The 14,649-nt window shown below is 48.6% G+C and overlaps 1 protein-coding gene across 15 annotated transcripts in view; it reads left to right on the forward strand.

The window, feature by feature from the left end:
- The window catches only part of Tenm4 (teneurin transmembrane protein 4), a 700,311-nt gene that overhangs the window by 672,034 nt on the left and 13,628 nt on the right, over window positions 1-14,649 (forward strand). For all 15 annotated transcript variants that reach the window (XM_087558479.1, XM_087558500.1, XM_087558515.1 and 12 more), the window contains 4 exon segments: window positions 1,980-2,152; window positions 5,095-5,330; window positions 9,320-9,616; window positions 11,059-12,673. In XM_087558479.1, the coding sequence (XP_087414605.1) occupies window positions 1,980-2,152; window positions 5,095-5,330; window positions 9,320-9,616; window positions 11,059-12,673 (2,321 nt within the window).

The raw sequence follows: 14,649 nt of genomic DNA on the forward strand, positions 1-14,649 counted from the left end.
AGGCTTATGAGTTAGGAGGAAACAGGACTGAGATCTGTCCTCCAGGATCACCTCTCTGTCAAAGATAGAGACAGGATCCCCCAGCCCAGACTGTGCCATCTCTTCTGGTTTGGAAGAAAACGTGCCAGTGCTCTGGGAGTTTTTGTAGTGGAAAGCAGGGCAGTCAAACCAGAGTGGTGACACGTCGATCATACCAGCACCAGTGACATAGCCACAAGAGGATCGGCAGTTCTGTGTTGTCCTTAGCTGCACAGCCAGTTCAAAGTCAGCATAGGCTACAGGAGACAGTCTCAGGGGGCAAAAATCAAACTAAACCAAATAAAAAAGGCATGATAATCAGAATCAAGGCAATGTCCCATCATCACCCAAACAGAACTGGGGCTCAAGGCAGCCACTTGGAACCTAAATGGCTGAGGGAACTGTCCTTCCCTGATTCCTAAAGCATGCTGTAGTGGCTCTCAGCATGCAAAACAGGTTCTGCAGAGGAGGCCCACGGGGCAGAGGTCTCAGGACCCAGAGGAAGGGAGGCTCCAGCTCTCCCCACTCACTGAGAAGGAGCAGAACTCTGATGGGACAATCAGGGGTATCGATCAGGAGGCCAGGGAATCCATCAGCGTTTCTCAAATCCTGGGAGATACTGAAATTGATGAATAGGAGACAAAAATTTATAAATTGGCTGTTGCATCTGATGTTCGCTTAATTAAGACGTTCAGTCCGACTGGAATATGGGAAGAATGGAAATGACTGGGTTTGGGCTGTCACATATAAAATGAAAACCAGATCTTGAAGGTGCGGGGCCTTTTCATTGTATCTTCCACTGGCTCGATTTAATTATGTGTTAGGAGTCACCTTCCATAATAATTACAATTGTCTGCCTTGATTCGAAGCCTCTCTCTGTTTGGAGACTAAAACTCAGGGGAGAAGCCTAGGGAGATTGCTAAAGTCTCATTTAGTGAGAGCAGGTGCCTCTAGCTTTGGGTTTTCAGCAGGTGTTTATCACATACCTACTATGTGCCCAGGTCTGCCCAGTCCTGCAGGAGGCCATGAGTAAGTGGACCGTGGTCTCTTTCTCCCCACGCCCATTCTTCATCCATTCACGTACTTGAGTAGGGATGGACCAGGAGCCAGCACAGCTGGGTTACAGGAGAAATAGATGACAGAACCCAGGTGGTGAGTGCGAACTCTCAGCCCAGCAGCCTGACTCCACAGAGCTGTCTTGACCTAGAGCACTCACAGTCCTAAGGAGGAACCAACGCATACCCAGCCTTCCATACTAGAAGAAAGCAGGGCACTTTCTCAGGGCTCTCCCTGGTCACGCTGGGCTGCACACATGGCAAGAACTAGGAAAGAAAGATTCAGAGAAGTGATTCATCTCCCGGCTAAGTATCAGCAGGTAAAGTCACATCTAGGGAAGTATGCCAAACCTTGGACAAGGAGAAACTAGAGACTCGAGAGGAGACCCAGCCAGAAGGAAAAAGCCAAGCCACAGCTGGAGATAGAACACAGCTAACCTCAGCTACCTCACTGTTCTGTTTTGCTCTTTGTTGCCGTGATCACGGTATCAATGGTCAACACTAACTTGGAAGAGGAATAGGCTTGATTGGTTTACACGTCCACATCACAGTCCATCACTGAGGGAAGTCAGAGCAGGAACCTGGAGGTAAGAACTTAAGCAGGACCATGGAGGAATGCTTCTTCTGCCTGGGTCCCTCTGGGTAGCACACCTAGCTTTCCAACACAGCTCTGGCCCACCTGCCTAGGGATGACACCGCCCACTGAGGGCTGGCACTATCTACACTGATTAGCCAGTAAGAAACTGCTTTCACAGAGGTCACAGGCCAGTCTGATCAAGGCAAGTCTTTAACTGGGGTTCCTTCTTCCCAAGTGACTCTAAGCTTGTGTCAGTTTGGCAGCTAAAGCTAGTCATGACATGTACCGTCATACTTCTGTCACTGAAGTGCCACCCCTTTGATTTCTAGGTATGACAGTTTTGGTCGCCTGACAAACGTGACCTTTCCAACTGGCCAGGTGAGCAGTTTCCGAAGCGATACAGACAGCTCAGTGCACGTGCAGGTAGAGACCTCAAGCAAAGACGATGTCACCATAACCACCAACCTGTCTGCCTCGGGTGCCTTCTACACTCTGTTACAAGGTAAGTCAGCCAGAGATGAAGATGACCAGAGGAGGAAGCTACTACACTAGCTGCCCAAGACCTAGAAAGCCTCCTGCTTTGGTTTTTCTCTGTACCACCTCTTCATCTGCAAAGCACACCAGGCAGAGGCCTGTAAATTGGCTGCAGAGGCCTCAGAGTGACTCTTCATTGTCCCATCCTATTATCCTCAAGACAAAGGGGAGAGAATTCATTAGTTGTTAATCCAGGTGACCTCCTACTCTGCTGTTGTAATGGCTCCCAGATTAAAAAAAAAAAAAAAAAAAAAAAAAGTTAGCTCACACTGGTGCAAGAGAGACAAAGGCCAAGAGTAAACACCTAATTGTGGCAGGGATTTGGGAGTGAAGAAGTCTTTCCAGGACCCTGGAGAGGTTTGTGCCTCTGCTAGGACTCCAGATTTCCCTTCCCTGCATCCATCAGATCATCTCCAATATGGATTGGTGTTTTAGCTTCAGGTACCTGAGTTTAATAACCTAAAAGGAACACCAATGCCACTTAGGAAAGCCCTATCTGTCGTTTTCTCTCTCTTCCCTCATTTAATACACTCCCAGATCTCGACCTCTAGCATCAGGAGGAGCTCAGCTCTGGGTGTCCAAGGTCCAGTTCTAGCTCTGTCTCTGTTACCTCATCAGACCACAGCCCTTGGGTTTCTTCCTCAGGAAAAGAAAGCGTGCTGAGGGGGTGTTTGGTGTATGGAAGAGTCCCTGGGTGGGCCTGAGGCACCCGTGCCTGCTGGAGGGGGTCACTCTTATTCTCTAAGCCTCAGTTTCTTGATCTTGGAAATGGGTCTGCATTAGATGTGCCTCTCAGAGTTGCCTAGACATATCTGGAGACAGCGTTCGTAAAGTGAGTAGCATGGGCCAGGCACAGAGTGCTGCTCAGAAACTATCTGCTGGATTAACTGACTAACTAGTAAGCACTTGGATTTATCACGAGGAGGTAAATGTTAGTGTGTCTGCAATATTGCTTTTGTTCTCAAACATAGTTTTTGTCTTTCAAAAAGCTGGGCAAAACATAGAATTTATGAAAGAAAGAGTGGTCAGAAGAGGCCAGGAATTTCTTTCTGTAGTGAGGAGTTGGGACACACCATGGTGCGTATGCTCTAGCAGGATTACTGCCAAGAGAAAATGCCATCTGCTAAGAACCCTACCCAATGTTGCTACCTCGGACAGTGACTGTTAGATGTGTGACCTTCAGCCCAGAGTCTTCCCTTCAGTCTTTCTACCCACTTTATACTGGCAGGCCTGCTCTAATACATTTTTTATGCTTGGGCAACTTTTTAAAACTCAAACTTGCAACACTCCTCGATTTTCAAATGTACCGCCATTTAATCTCAGATTTCCAGGTGGAGGAGGATTCAGCACTCGTGCCTAGATCGTAAGACACACTCCAATTCCAGAAACACTGGAATGTAAAGAGAAAGCAGGCCCTAGAATCCAAGGGATATGGTATCTATGTCTGCCCACCGCAGGCCCCCTGTCTGTTTCGTGTTCAGGGCTCGTGTGCTCCGCCTGGCAGCCATCTCAGCAGTCTTTGTCAGAAGCTTTCAGCTTCTTCTTAGGTCTGAGCGGTGGGAAATAATGAGAAGTAGCTGCTAATGAGTGGCACCCTTGGGCAGTCACAGCCAGCATTAGCTGGGCTCGTGTGCCATGGGCCTCCCCACGTGCTGGCCCATTCAAAGTCAACAGTAATAGCCACATGTGCATTCCGTGAGGAGAAGCATTAGGAGATAAATTGACACAGGCTTTTTCACTCTCCGAATGGAAGCAAAATACAGATTGTCGGGGAATGATGCAAAGCAACGCTGAGGCAGATGGTAGAATCCCTGTGAGCAATAGAGTGTGGAACGATGGATTGCGAAGGAGAGGCCCAACCCGGTGTCATTCTAACGGGAAGATTCTGTGAGGGTTTCCATGAAACCACATCTTTTTAAAATGGCGTTTCATTATGCTTAATGCGTATGAGTTGTTTGTATATTTGTATACAAATACACATGCTTACCTGGTGCCCATGGAAGCCAGAAAGAGGACTCAGACCCCTGTGTCTGGAGTTACAGATGGTTATAAGCTGCCATGTGGTTCTGGGAAATGAACTCAGGTCCTCTGGAAGATCAGCAAGGACCTTAACCACAGATCCATCTTTCCAGTCCCCAGCACTGTATTTCTATGGCTTAACATAGCCTAATACTTAATTTAATCCATCAAATACTCACTCAGCACATTCAATGACAGTATGCTGGCTATGTTTTGAACACTTATCGCTAAAAAGGACTTGTGGCCACTTGTATCTCACTTCTTTCACTTACAGAGATATCAACAATGCATTTTCTTGCAACGTTATATGTAGTTGAAAAACTGAAATGAATTAAATATCTATTTGGTATTATTAAATACATTGAATTAAATACAATGTATTGCCAAATAATGAAAGACTGGTTATTGTTTGTTTTGGTTTTGGGCTTTTTTAAATGTGGGTTGGTTGTTTTAAAGATTTATTTATGTATATGAGTGCTCTGTCTGCATGTACACCTGCATGCCAGAAGAGGGCATCAGACCACAGTATATGATTGTGAGCCACCATCTGGCTGACCATTGAACTCAGGTTCTCTAGATCTTAATCGCTGAGCCATCTCTCCAGCCCAAAGACTGTAATTATTATGAAAAGCTTTTATTACAAAGACCTAACAGCATGATATGATTGGCTGATGAGAAAAATTCTGTAGTAACTATTTGACTCTGAAGGACATTAGGAAATACTGTAAAACCTACATATATATAATATATTTCCAATGGTTTTGAGTATTGGGCTTATATACAGTCTCCAGATATCTTCCTAGTTTTCTTCAGTGATAAAGTATTACTTCTATTTACTGCCCCACCCTAGCCTCTATCCGCTGTCCCTTAAGCGTCTTTCTTCTCCTTCAGACCAAGTCCGGAACAGCTACTACATCGGGGCCGATGGCTCCCTGAGGCTGCTGCTGGCCAATGGTATGGAAGTGGCTCTGCAGAGCGAGCCACACCTGCTGGCTGGCACTGTCAACCCCACTGTAGGCAAGAGGAATGTCACGCTGCCCATTGATAATGGCCTCAACCTGGTGGAATGGCGACAGCGCAAGGAGCAGGCTCGTGGTCAGGTCACAGTCTTTGGACGCCGTCTGCGGGTAAGCAGAACCTTGAAGGCACTGATCCTGGCGCAGGGGTCGGGTGTGTGGGGTGTATTTGGAGCACCAGGTCCCATTTTTGAAACTCTCCCCAGTTTCTTCATCTACCACGGGGAGAACTGAGGCCACAAGCCAGACGTAAAAAAAGGCTATGGGACGTCCTTTCGGTTTTGACGTGTGTGAACAGGGCTGGCTTCTGGGTCAGCTCTGAGCTGAGTTCCCAGCTTATTTTATTCCATGACTGAACTTGGGCATGTCAGTCACCTTAAAGCTGCAGTGTCAGTCATTGGGAAATAAAGCCAAAGTTGCATGCTGTTTCAAGGATTAGAAGTGACACGCAGGGAACAAGAATACCCTTGGCAGGGAATAGGGAGGCAAAGTTTAGAACAGAGGCAGAAGGAACACCCATTCAGAGCCTGCCCCACATGTGACCCATACATATACAACCACCAAACTAGATAAGATAGATGAAGCAAAGAAGTGCAGGCCGACAGGAACCGGATGTAGATCTCTCCCGAGAGACACAGCCAGAATACAGCAAACACATAGGCGAATGCCAGCAGCAATCCACTGAACTGAGAACGGGACCCCTGTTGAAGGAATCAGAGAAAGGACTGAAAGAGCTTGAAGGGGCTTGATTAAGCTTAGAAACAAAGAGAGAACCAGGGCTGAAAGAATCTGGAGCTGCAGCTCAGGGGTTGCAGATTGCCCAGTAATACAAAATACAAAGCAGAAGGCAGGGGCTGTACAGAGGGGTAGCTGGTGACCCCGGCCTGGATTTCTGCCCGGTACCTGTAGACCACAGCTGCTCGATAGACAGCAGCTGAGCTGAAGTGATCCACAGAAACTTCCTCCCTGCCACAGTGGACTCTTGATCCCCTGCCTCTCAGCCAAGGAAGTCCATATCTGTTCCCATCTCCCCCATGGGTAATCAAGGTCAAAAGAATAAGTGATAACTCCCGACTTGTATAACTGGTGGGTATAAATCCTGGGAAATGGATGCAGGGCAGAAGCATGGCGGCTGGCATCTTACCCAACAGCAAACCCCAGAGCCCAGGAACCCAAGCTTCATTCGTACCCTCAGCAGCCAAGAACTCTGTAGCTAGCTAGCTAATGTGGAAACCAGCCTCCTACTAGTTCCCGCGCAAGGCCTAGCCTGTCTTTGTTCCCTGCCACCATCTGTGGTCTCACTAAACCCTCATCTGCATTCTCAGGAGCCCTCCCTGCACATCTGAGGCAGTGTGCCAAAGGGGAAGTTTGACCCAGGCTGGATTCCCGCTGGGCCTCCTGCGTAGCCTCCAGCAACTCCTCTGAGCCTAAGCTTCCTCTGCAGATGCAGGACATGAAGCATTCAAAGCACCTCGCCCAGAGCTGCAGATCCCACGTGCTCAGTAAAGGGCAGTGGTTAGCGCTATTAGGAGTTTCTCTCTACCCTGTAAACAGGACCCGAAGTTTCCCAGGCTTTAATTGGTCCCTCTCCCAGCCAGAGACAGATGATAGTCTAGTCTGGTGGCCACATCTGTCTGCTTCCTCCCCAAATAAATGGCCGCCAGCGGTGGCAGTTTGTGGAATGGGAATGTTAGCCGGGTGTGCCTCCCCGTAATGGAGATCATCTTTTATACAGCCGGGAATTTTTTTTAATAAAGAAAGATGTAAAATAATCTCATTGCCACCACTGCAGAGCACAGGAAATGCAAGGTGCTTCCCCCAGTGAACTGCTCGATTCAGTTTTATTAATTTTGTCACAAACATACAGATCCCCTTCTTCACTTGGATGGGGGGGGCTGTCTAGGTGACACTGTGGGATAGAAAGATCTCCCAAAGGTGCTTCCTAAAGGCTCCCAACACCGTTGCCAGTGTGCCCCACCCCCACCCCGCTCTTTTCACAAGCCCTCTCTGCAAAGAGCGAGGTTTGAGCTTCCAACGCCTCTGATTTTTCACAGGAATTGTCTGCCACACGGTTTTTGCTTCTGCAATTGTGTTTGATTACCCTGGGGAAGGCGAGCTTATTATAACCAGGCCATTCACAGCTAAAGCCGACTCGGCATCGTCATTATAAATCCTTATTTTCGGGGCCTCGGCATTTGTATGGGGAGACTGGGGGAAGACACACACATCTCTCCTTCCTCTAAGACTGACCATGATCGTGTGCAGTCATTTAGCGGAAATAATTACAGCCATTTATCCGACGCCTTCTATGCACCTAGTTAGTAGTCCACTGAGGATTTACTCAGAGATCTAGGAGTGTACACAGGAAGAAAGTGAGTCACTGAGAAGGAAAGGCACTTGACCAAGGTCACACAGGGAAAGCCAGTCAACAAAAGTTGAGGTTGACATTCCAACCTTAATCCCGACACCTGCCTATATCCAAACCCTCTTCTAAATATACAGATCCCAAAAGGATCTTGGATTTCCTCGGGCCACACATGCCATTTTACATTGTGTGACCTAATTATCCGCTTCCCTCTCGGGCCTTCTTGCTCCTCAAACTTACCGAATGACAAGCAGAAGAGACAACAAAGGTGCCCCTGTGCCCTGTAGGGCCAGCTCCCTTCCCCACCCCCAGCTGGAAGCCTTGAAAAACCTACTAACGTTTGGGGACAACCCGTGCCTGAAGGTCAACTCCAAGGCTCCAAAGCGTTAGCTCAGTGGTAGAGCGCTTACCTAGGAAGCGCAAGGCCCTGGGTTCGGTCCCCAGCTCCGAAAAAAAGAACCAAAAAAAAAAAAAAATATTTATTTAGGGCTGGAGAGATGGCTCAGTGGTTAAGAGCACCCCACTGCTCTTCCAGAGGTCATGAGTTCAATTCCCAGCAACCACATGGTGGCTCACAACCATCTGTAAAGAGATCTGATGCCCTCTTCTGGTGTATCTGAAGACAGCTACAGTGTACTTATATATAATAAATGAATAAATCTTAAAAAAAAAATATTCCCAGCAGGAGACCGGCGGAAATGGCTCAGTCAGTAAAGTGCTTGGGGGGGCTGAATTTATTCCCCCGATCCCGTTTGGAGGAGGGGGACCAGGCATGGGTGACATGTTTATAATCCTAATCCTGGAAAGGCAGAGAAGATAGATCCCTGGGACTCACTGGGCAGCCAGCCCAGCTTAAGCCAAAAGTTCCAGGGCCCCGTGTATCCCCTTATGTACTCACACAAACAGGCTCCTACTTGCAGCTACCTCCGAGAGGGCCTACAGCTCTGACTCAGAAGGGACACTGAGTTAGTGGTGGCCTCGAAGACCACAAGGAGGCCACCGAGGGGGCTCCTGATCCTGGAGGCAAAAGCAAAGTTAGGACTAGTTCCAACCAGACTACAAGAGAAACCACTTGGGGTGTGAATGCTCCTGCCTCCCAGCAGCCTCTGAGGAGGAGAAACAAGAGAGGAAGTCTCAGAAGACAGCAGGTGACCCAGAAGCCTTGTCTGTGGGCAAATGCAGGGGAGACCCAAAGAAGAGCAAGTACAGAGCCCCAGGAATGCTTGGACTTGCTCAGAACGCCATCAAGTGTCTGCCACACTAATGAGACTCAGTCCTATCTGAGCCACGGATCTGCAGCTGCCCTGAGCTTGTTTATCTTGAAATCCAGCACGGCATGCTGTCTGGCACGGGGCAGATGGCTCAGGTGTTGACTTGCTGGGCTTGCTTGGTAGCTCTGTTTTAGGACAAAGTTAAGAGGGATCTGACTCTTTCTTTTAAGTCCCCATTGATATACGACGTGATAAAATCATATGTCCTCATCAGCCAGCGGTACCATGTGCCCAACCATCACCCATGTTGTCTTTATTCTTACAACAGGCCTATGAAGCTGGCATCATTTTTCCCTATGGTACAGATAAGGAAACCCCGAAGCACTAACAGATGGCAGGGTGAGGTTTGATGCCCACGGCCTGTCCTGCTTTCTGTTCTCAGGAGCTCAACACAGTTGGTTGGCCATCAGAGCCAGATTCTCAGTGTCCACATCTATAGTCTCTCTTTCTTATCCCTTCCCCAGGTTCACAACCGAAACCTCTTATCCTTGGACTTTGACCGTGTCACACGCACAGAGAAGATCTATGACGACCATCGGAAGTTCACCCTTCGGATCCTATATGACCAGGCGGGGAGGCCTAGCCTCTGGTCACCTAGCAGCAGGCTGAATGGTGTCAATGTGACCTACTCCCCTGGAGGTCACATTGCTGGAATCCAAAGGGGCATCATGTCTGAGAGAATGGAGTATGACCAGGCAGGCCGCATCACATCCCGGATCTTTGCGGATGGGAAGATGTGGAGTTACACGTACTTAGAGAAGGCAGGTGCCTCTCGCCCTTTAACATGACTCCCCACAGCCGAGCCTAGACTGCCATCCTCAGTAGGATAAATCTGACTGCTATAGTTTCTGAAGGGGGAGATACACATTCTTTTCAAAAGGAAAGAGGGTCCCGGGGGGAATATGGAAAGATGATAGGTTAAATGTGGCGAGGAGGAGGTCCTAAGCCAGGGAAAACACAAAAGTCTTACAGACTGAGAAGAGCAGGCCCCACCCTAACTGGTCCAAGGGTGCTGACCCAGGACAAAGTTCTGCTCCCAGGATTATCACACACAGCGCCAACTCCCCACAGAGAGCCAAGCAGAAGCCTGGGGTCAGGCCTGAGGCACAGCAAGTTTAATCCTATGCTGCTAGAACTGGGTATAGGTTTCATAAATCCCTTCCACTTCAGGTCAGGATTCATTTCACCCAGAAACTAGGGATCAAAAATTACCTAAATCATAAAACATGTATGGGTAAATTTTCTTAAAAGCACATAAATTCAGAAGTTGGTCTCATGTGGGGGTGGGGGTGGGGGATATGGTAGTTTTGATATCTAGATCTAAGCTAGTTGTCTGATGACTTTCATGAAACAGAATATTCACTTCATGCCCTGCTTCTGGATCCAGAATCTTCACTTTGTTTCTTGTCCTGGTCAACTGTTCAGAGTCCCAGGCTCTGCTTGTTCTGTGGTGAATGCCTTTGCCCATGCTAAAGAGCCATGTACTATCACACGGCTACAAGACAGATGGTGGAGGTCATCCCATGCCCTGAAAGCCACACCTGGAGAGAACAGACGTTGCCACTGTTGCACAATGAGAGCATTTATAGAACAAGGTTCTCCCTTCCCATTCCAGCCTGTCCTGTCCCAGGGTGAGCCCATGTCTTGCCATCACATAAAAAGTGAGGAAACGTCTGAAGTGCCCTTCTCAATCATGGTCTTTATGCTATAGGCACAGGGAAGCCACAGAAGCTGTTCAGCAGAGCCACCAGGCTTTGAGAGCACTAGGCTGTGTTTTAGAGCGTTCCTTCTTGCTTGAGTAGAAATACTGAGGTCAGAAGTCTGGAGCAGGGAAGGCAGTAGGGAAGCCATTGCAAGTTGCAAATACTTTAGGCCAGAGCATCCTGGTCTCACACCCCTTTGCATGCAGAAGTGATCTGATCCATACCACTAAAGGAGCTGACATTCAGGCTGCTCACAAGAGGAAAGCAAATGATTAGAGTGGACCCAGTCCTGCAAGGCCAAAGGCTGAGATTAAGTTCAGCCACAGTACCTCTGAAACCTACTGTCAAGCATCCCATGATACACAGGACGAGACAGCCTGCTTAAGCATAGTGCAGAACACCGCTTTTCTCAGCCTCCCATTTCTTTCTTTGAAGTTGTGGGTGCTTGGCTATCATTCCTTCTCCCACCTCCCTCATCTATGATCTTCTTCTCCCTCCAGTCCATGGTGCTCCACCTCCACAGCCAGAGGCAGTACATCTTCGAGTTTGACAAGAACGACCGCCTCTCTTCTGTGACCATGCCCAACGTAGCCCGGCAGACGCTGGAGACCATTCGCTCAGTGGGCTACTACAGGAACATCTACCAACCGCCAGAAGGCAATGCCTCAGTCATACAGGACTTCACTGAGGATGGACACCTGTTACATACCTTCTACTTGGGCACTGGCCGCAGGGTGATTTACAAGTACGGCAAGTTGTCAAAGCTGGCTGAGACCCTGTACGACACCACCAAGGTAAGCTTCACCTACGACGAGAGTGCGGGCATGCTGAAGACGGTCAACCTACAGAATGAGGGCTTCACCTGCACTATCCGCTACCGTCAGATTGGGCCCCTGATCGACCGTCAGATCTTCCGATTCACTGAAGAAGGCATGGTCAATGCCCGTTTTGATTACAACTATGACAACAGTTTCCGCGTGACCAGCATGCAGGCCGTGATCAACGAGACCCCGCTGCCCATCGATCTCTACCGCTATGATGATGTGTCAGGGAAGACAGAACAGTTTGGGAAGTTTGGTGTCATCTACTATGACATCAACCAGATCATTACCACAGCCGTCATGACGCACACCAAGCATTTCGACGCTTACGGCAGGATGAAGGAAGTGCAGTACGAGATTTTCCGGTCACTCATGTACTGGATGACTGTTCAGTATGATAACATGGGACGGGTGGTGAAGAAGGAGCTCAAGGTGGGACCCTACGCCAACACCACCCGCTACTCCTATGAGTACGACGCCGATGGCCAGCTGCAGACAGTCTCCATCAATGACAAGCCACTCTGGCGGTACAGCTATGACCTCAACGGAAACCTCCACTTGCTGAGCCCTGGGAACAGCGCGCGGCTCACACCGTTGCGGTACGACCTCCGAGACCGCATCACGAGGCTGGGCGATGTGCAGTACAAGATGGATGAAGACGGCTTCCTAAGGCAGCGAGGCGGGGATGTCTTCGAGTACAATTCAGCCGGCCTGCTCATCAAAGCCTACAACCGGGCTAGTGGGTGGAGTGTCAGGTACCGCTATGACGGCCTGGGGCGGCGAGTATCCAGCAAGAGCAGCCACAGCCACCACCTACAGTTCTTCTACGCAGACCTGACCAACCCCACCAAGGTCACCCACCTCTACAACCACTCCAGCTCTGAGATCACGTCCCTCTACTATGATCTGCAAGGGCATCTCTTTGCCATGGAGCTGAGCAGCGGCGATGAGTTTTACATAGCTTGTGACAATATCGGGACCCCCCTTGCTGTCTTCAGTGGAACCGGCCTGATGATTAAGCAGATCCTATACACAGCCTATGGGGAGATCTACATGGACACGAACCCCAACTTCCAGATCATCATTGGCTACCACGGCGGCCTTTATGATCCACTCACCAAACTTGTCCACATGGGCCGACGGGATTATGATGTGCTGGCCGGACGCTGGACGAGCCCAGACCACGAACTCTGGAAACGCCTGAGTAGCAGCAGCATCGTGCCTTTTCACCTCTACATGTTTAAGAACAACAACCCCATCAGCAACTCTCAGGACATCAAGTGCTTCATGACAGGTGAGGACTGAGGTACACCCTAGGTCAGAACCTGCCCCATTGCTCCTTGAGAAAGCTGGCATGGGGTGATGGGAGACATTGGCTGTCTCTAATGGCATCATCTCCCGAAATCTTCAGTGTATCTAAAGAAACAATAGTTTGGAGGCTATCCTGGAAATAATGGACCCAGCATCAGAACCACCATTATCATCTATTTTTTAGAAAAATTTTCCTTTTCATTTATTTTTCTCTTTATTACATCCTGACTACAGTCTCCCTTCCCTTCCCTCCCCTTAGCCTTTCCTCCCTACCTCCTCTTTTTGCCCCATAATCACCCCACCTTCACCTCCCCTCAGAAAAGAGCAGGCCCTCCAGGGGCATCAACCAAACACTGCATAACAAGCTGCAATGATACCAGGCACATCCCATCAAGGCTGATGAGGCCTAACCCCTTCTCCCTCTGTTAGGAGTCCCACAAGAACACCGAGCTACACAGCCATGACATATTTACAGAGGACCTAGGTCGGACCCATTCAGGCTCCCTGACCTCCGTGAGTCCACTTGAGTCCTGGTCAGTTGATTCTATGGGCCCTGTTCTTGTGGTAGGATGGCCATTCTTAATTTTTCACAATACGCTTCAGTTTATGAAGGCTCTAAGAGGTTCTGTAGTTTAGTGCTCTTTGGCATAGTTACACACAACTTCCCTAAATTATTTCACCATAAAATCCTAACGCCTCACTGGAAACAGCCTTTGGAATGCTCCCGGGGAGTTTCTGCCATAGAAACCAAGCTGGGTATGAGTCCTCAGTGATAGGAGTTAAGGTGTGGCTAAAATAAAATTGCTTTTTTCAACTTATGATGATGGAAAATACAGATTCTCGAGACAGACAGAGCTAAGGGAATGGACCTGCCATTTCTTAACTATAACATATTATTTTACTGCACTGAATTTTAGTTTTCTGTGCTTCCCTTAATAGAATAACACCGTCGGTATGGTGGCTCACACCTTTAACCCCAGCCCTGAGGAGGCAGAGGCAGGCAAGTGTCTCTATGAGGTCAAGGCTAGCCTAGTCTATATGAGTTCCTGGCCAGCTAGGGCTATATAGTAAGACCATGACCCTCTCTCAAGATAAATATAAAATAGAACACCTACCCTTATTCTGGTTGGCTAAATGTTCATATGCTATGCTAGAGCAACTATTAGAACCACCACCCAAAAAGTACACATAGAGCGACCCATGGCTCCAGCCGCATATATAGCAGAGGATGGGCCTTGTCGGTCATCAATGGGAGAAGAGGCCCTTGGTGTGAAGGCTCAATGCCCCAGTGTAGGGGAATGTCCCGGCAGGGAGAAGAGAGGGAGTGGGTGTGGGGAGCATCCTCATAGAAGCAGGGGGAGGGGTTGGGATGGGGGTTTCTGGAGGGAAAACCGGGAAAGGGGATAGCATTTGAAATGTAAATAAAGAAAATATCCAATAAAAGAAAAGAAAAGAAAAAAGAAAACTAAAACATATAAGCTGAGGGTGTGGTGGAGGAATGGAGGTCAGGAGAGAGTTCTAGGCCAGTCTGGGCTGTAGAAGACCCTGGTGTTTAAAAATAATAATAATAACTGAATCAGACACAAGCAAACATCATTAGTAAGTCAGCAATCAGCATTCCAAGATAAACTAGAAGATTAAGAAAACACCCAGAGTTCAGTTGATAGAGTGCTTCCTAACATACACAAAGCCCTGGACTAGATCCCAGCACTCAGGAGACTGAGGCTGGGTGATCGAGTTCTACATCATCCTTGACCACTTAGTGAGTCTGAGGGTAGCCTGAGATATATGACACGTGTCTTAAAATATGTGTGTATGGGGGTGGTGTGTGCTGGTGGTGTGTGTGTATACATATGTGCATACATACATATCATATGTATGTATATATGAGGGTATATCATACACACACACACACACACACACACACACACGCACGCACGCACGCACGCGCACACATCC

This window comes from Rattus norvegicus, chromosome 1, assembly GCF_021556685.1.
Source record: "Rattus norvegicus strain SHRSP/BbbUtx chromosome 1, alternate assembly SHRSP_T2T, whole genome shotgun sequence".
NCBI lineage: Eukaryota > Metazoa > Chordata > Mammalia > Rodentia > Muridae > Rattus > Rattus norvegicus.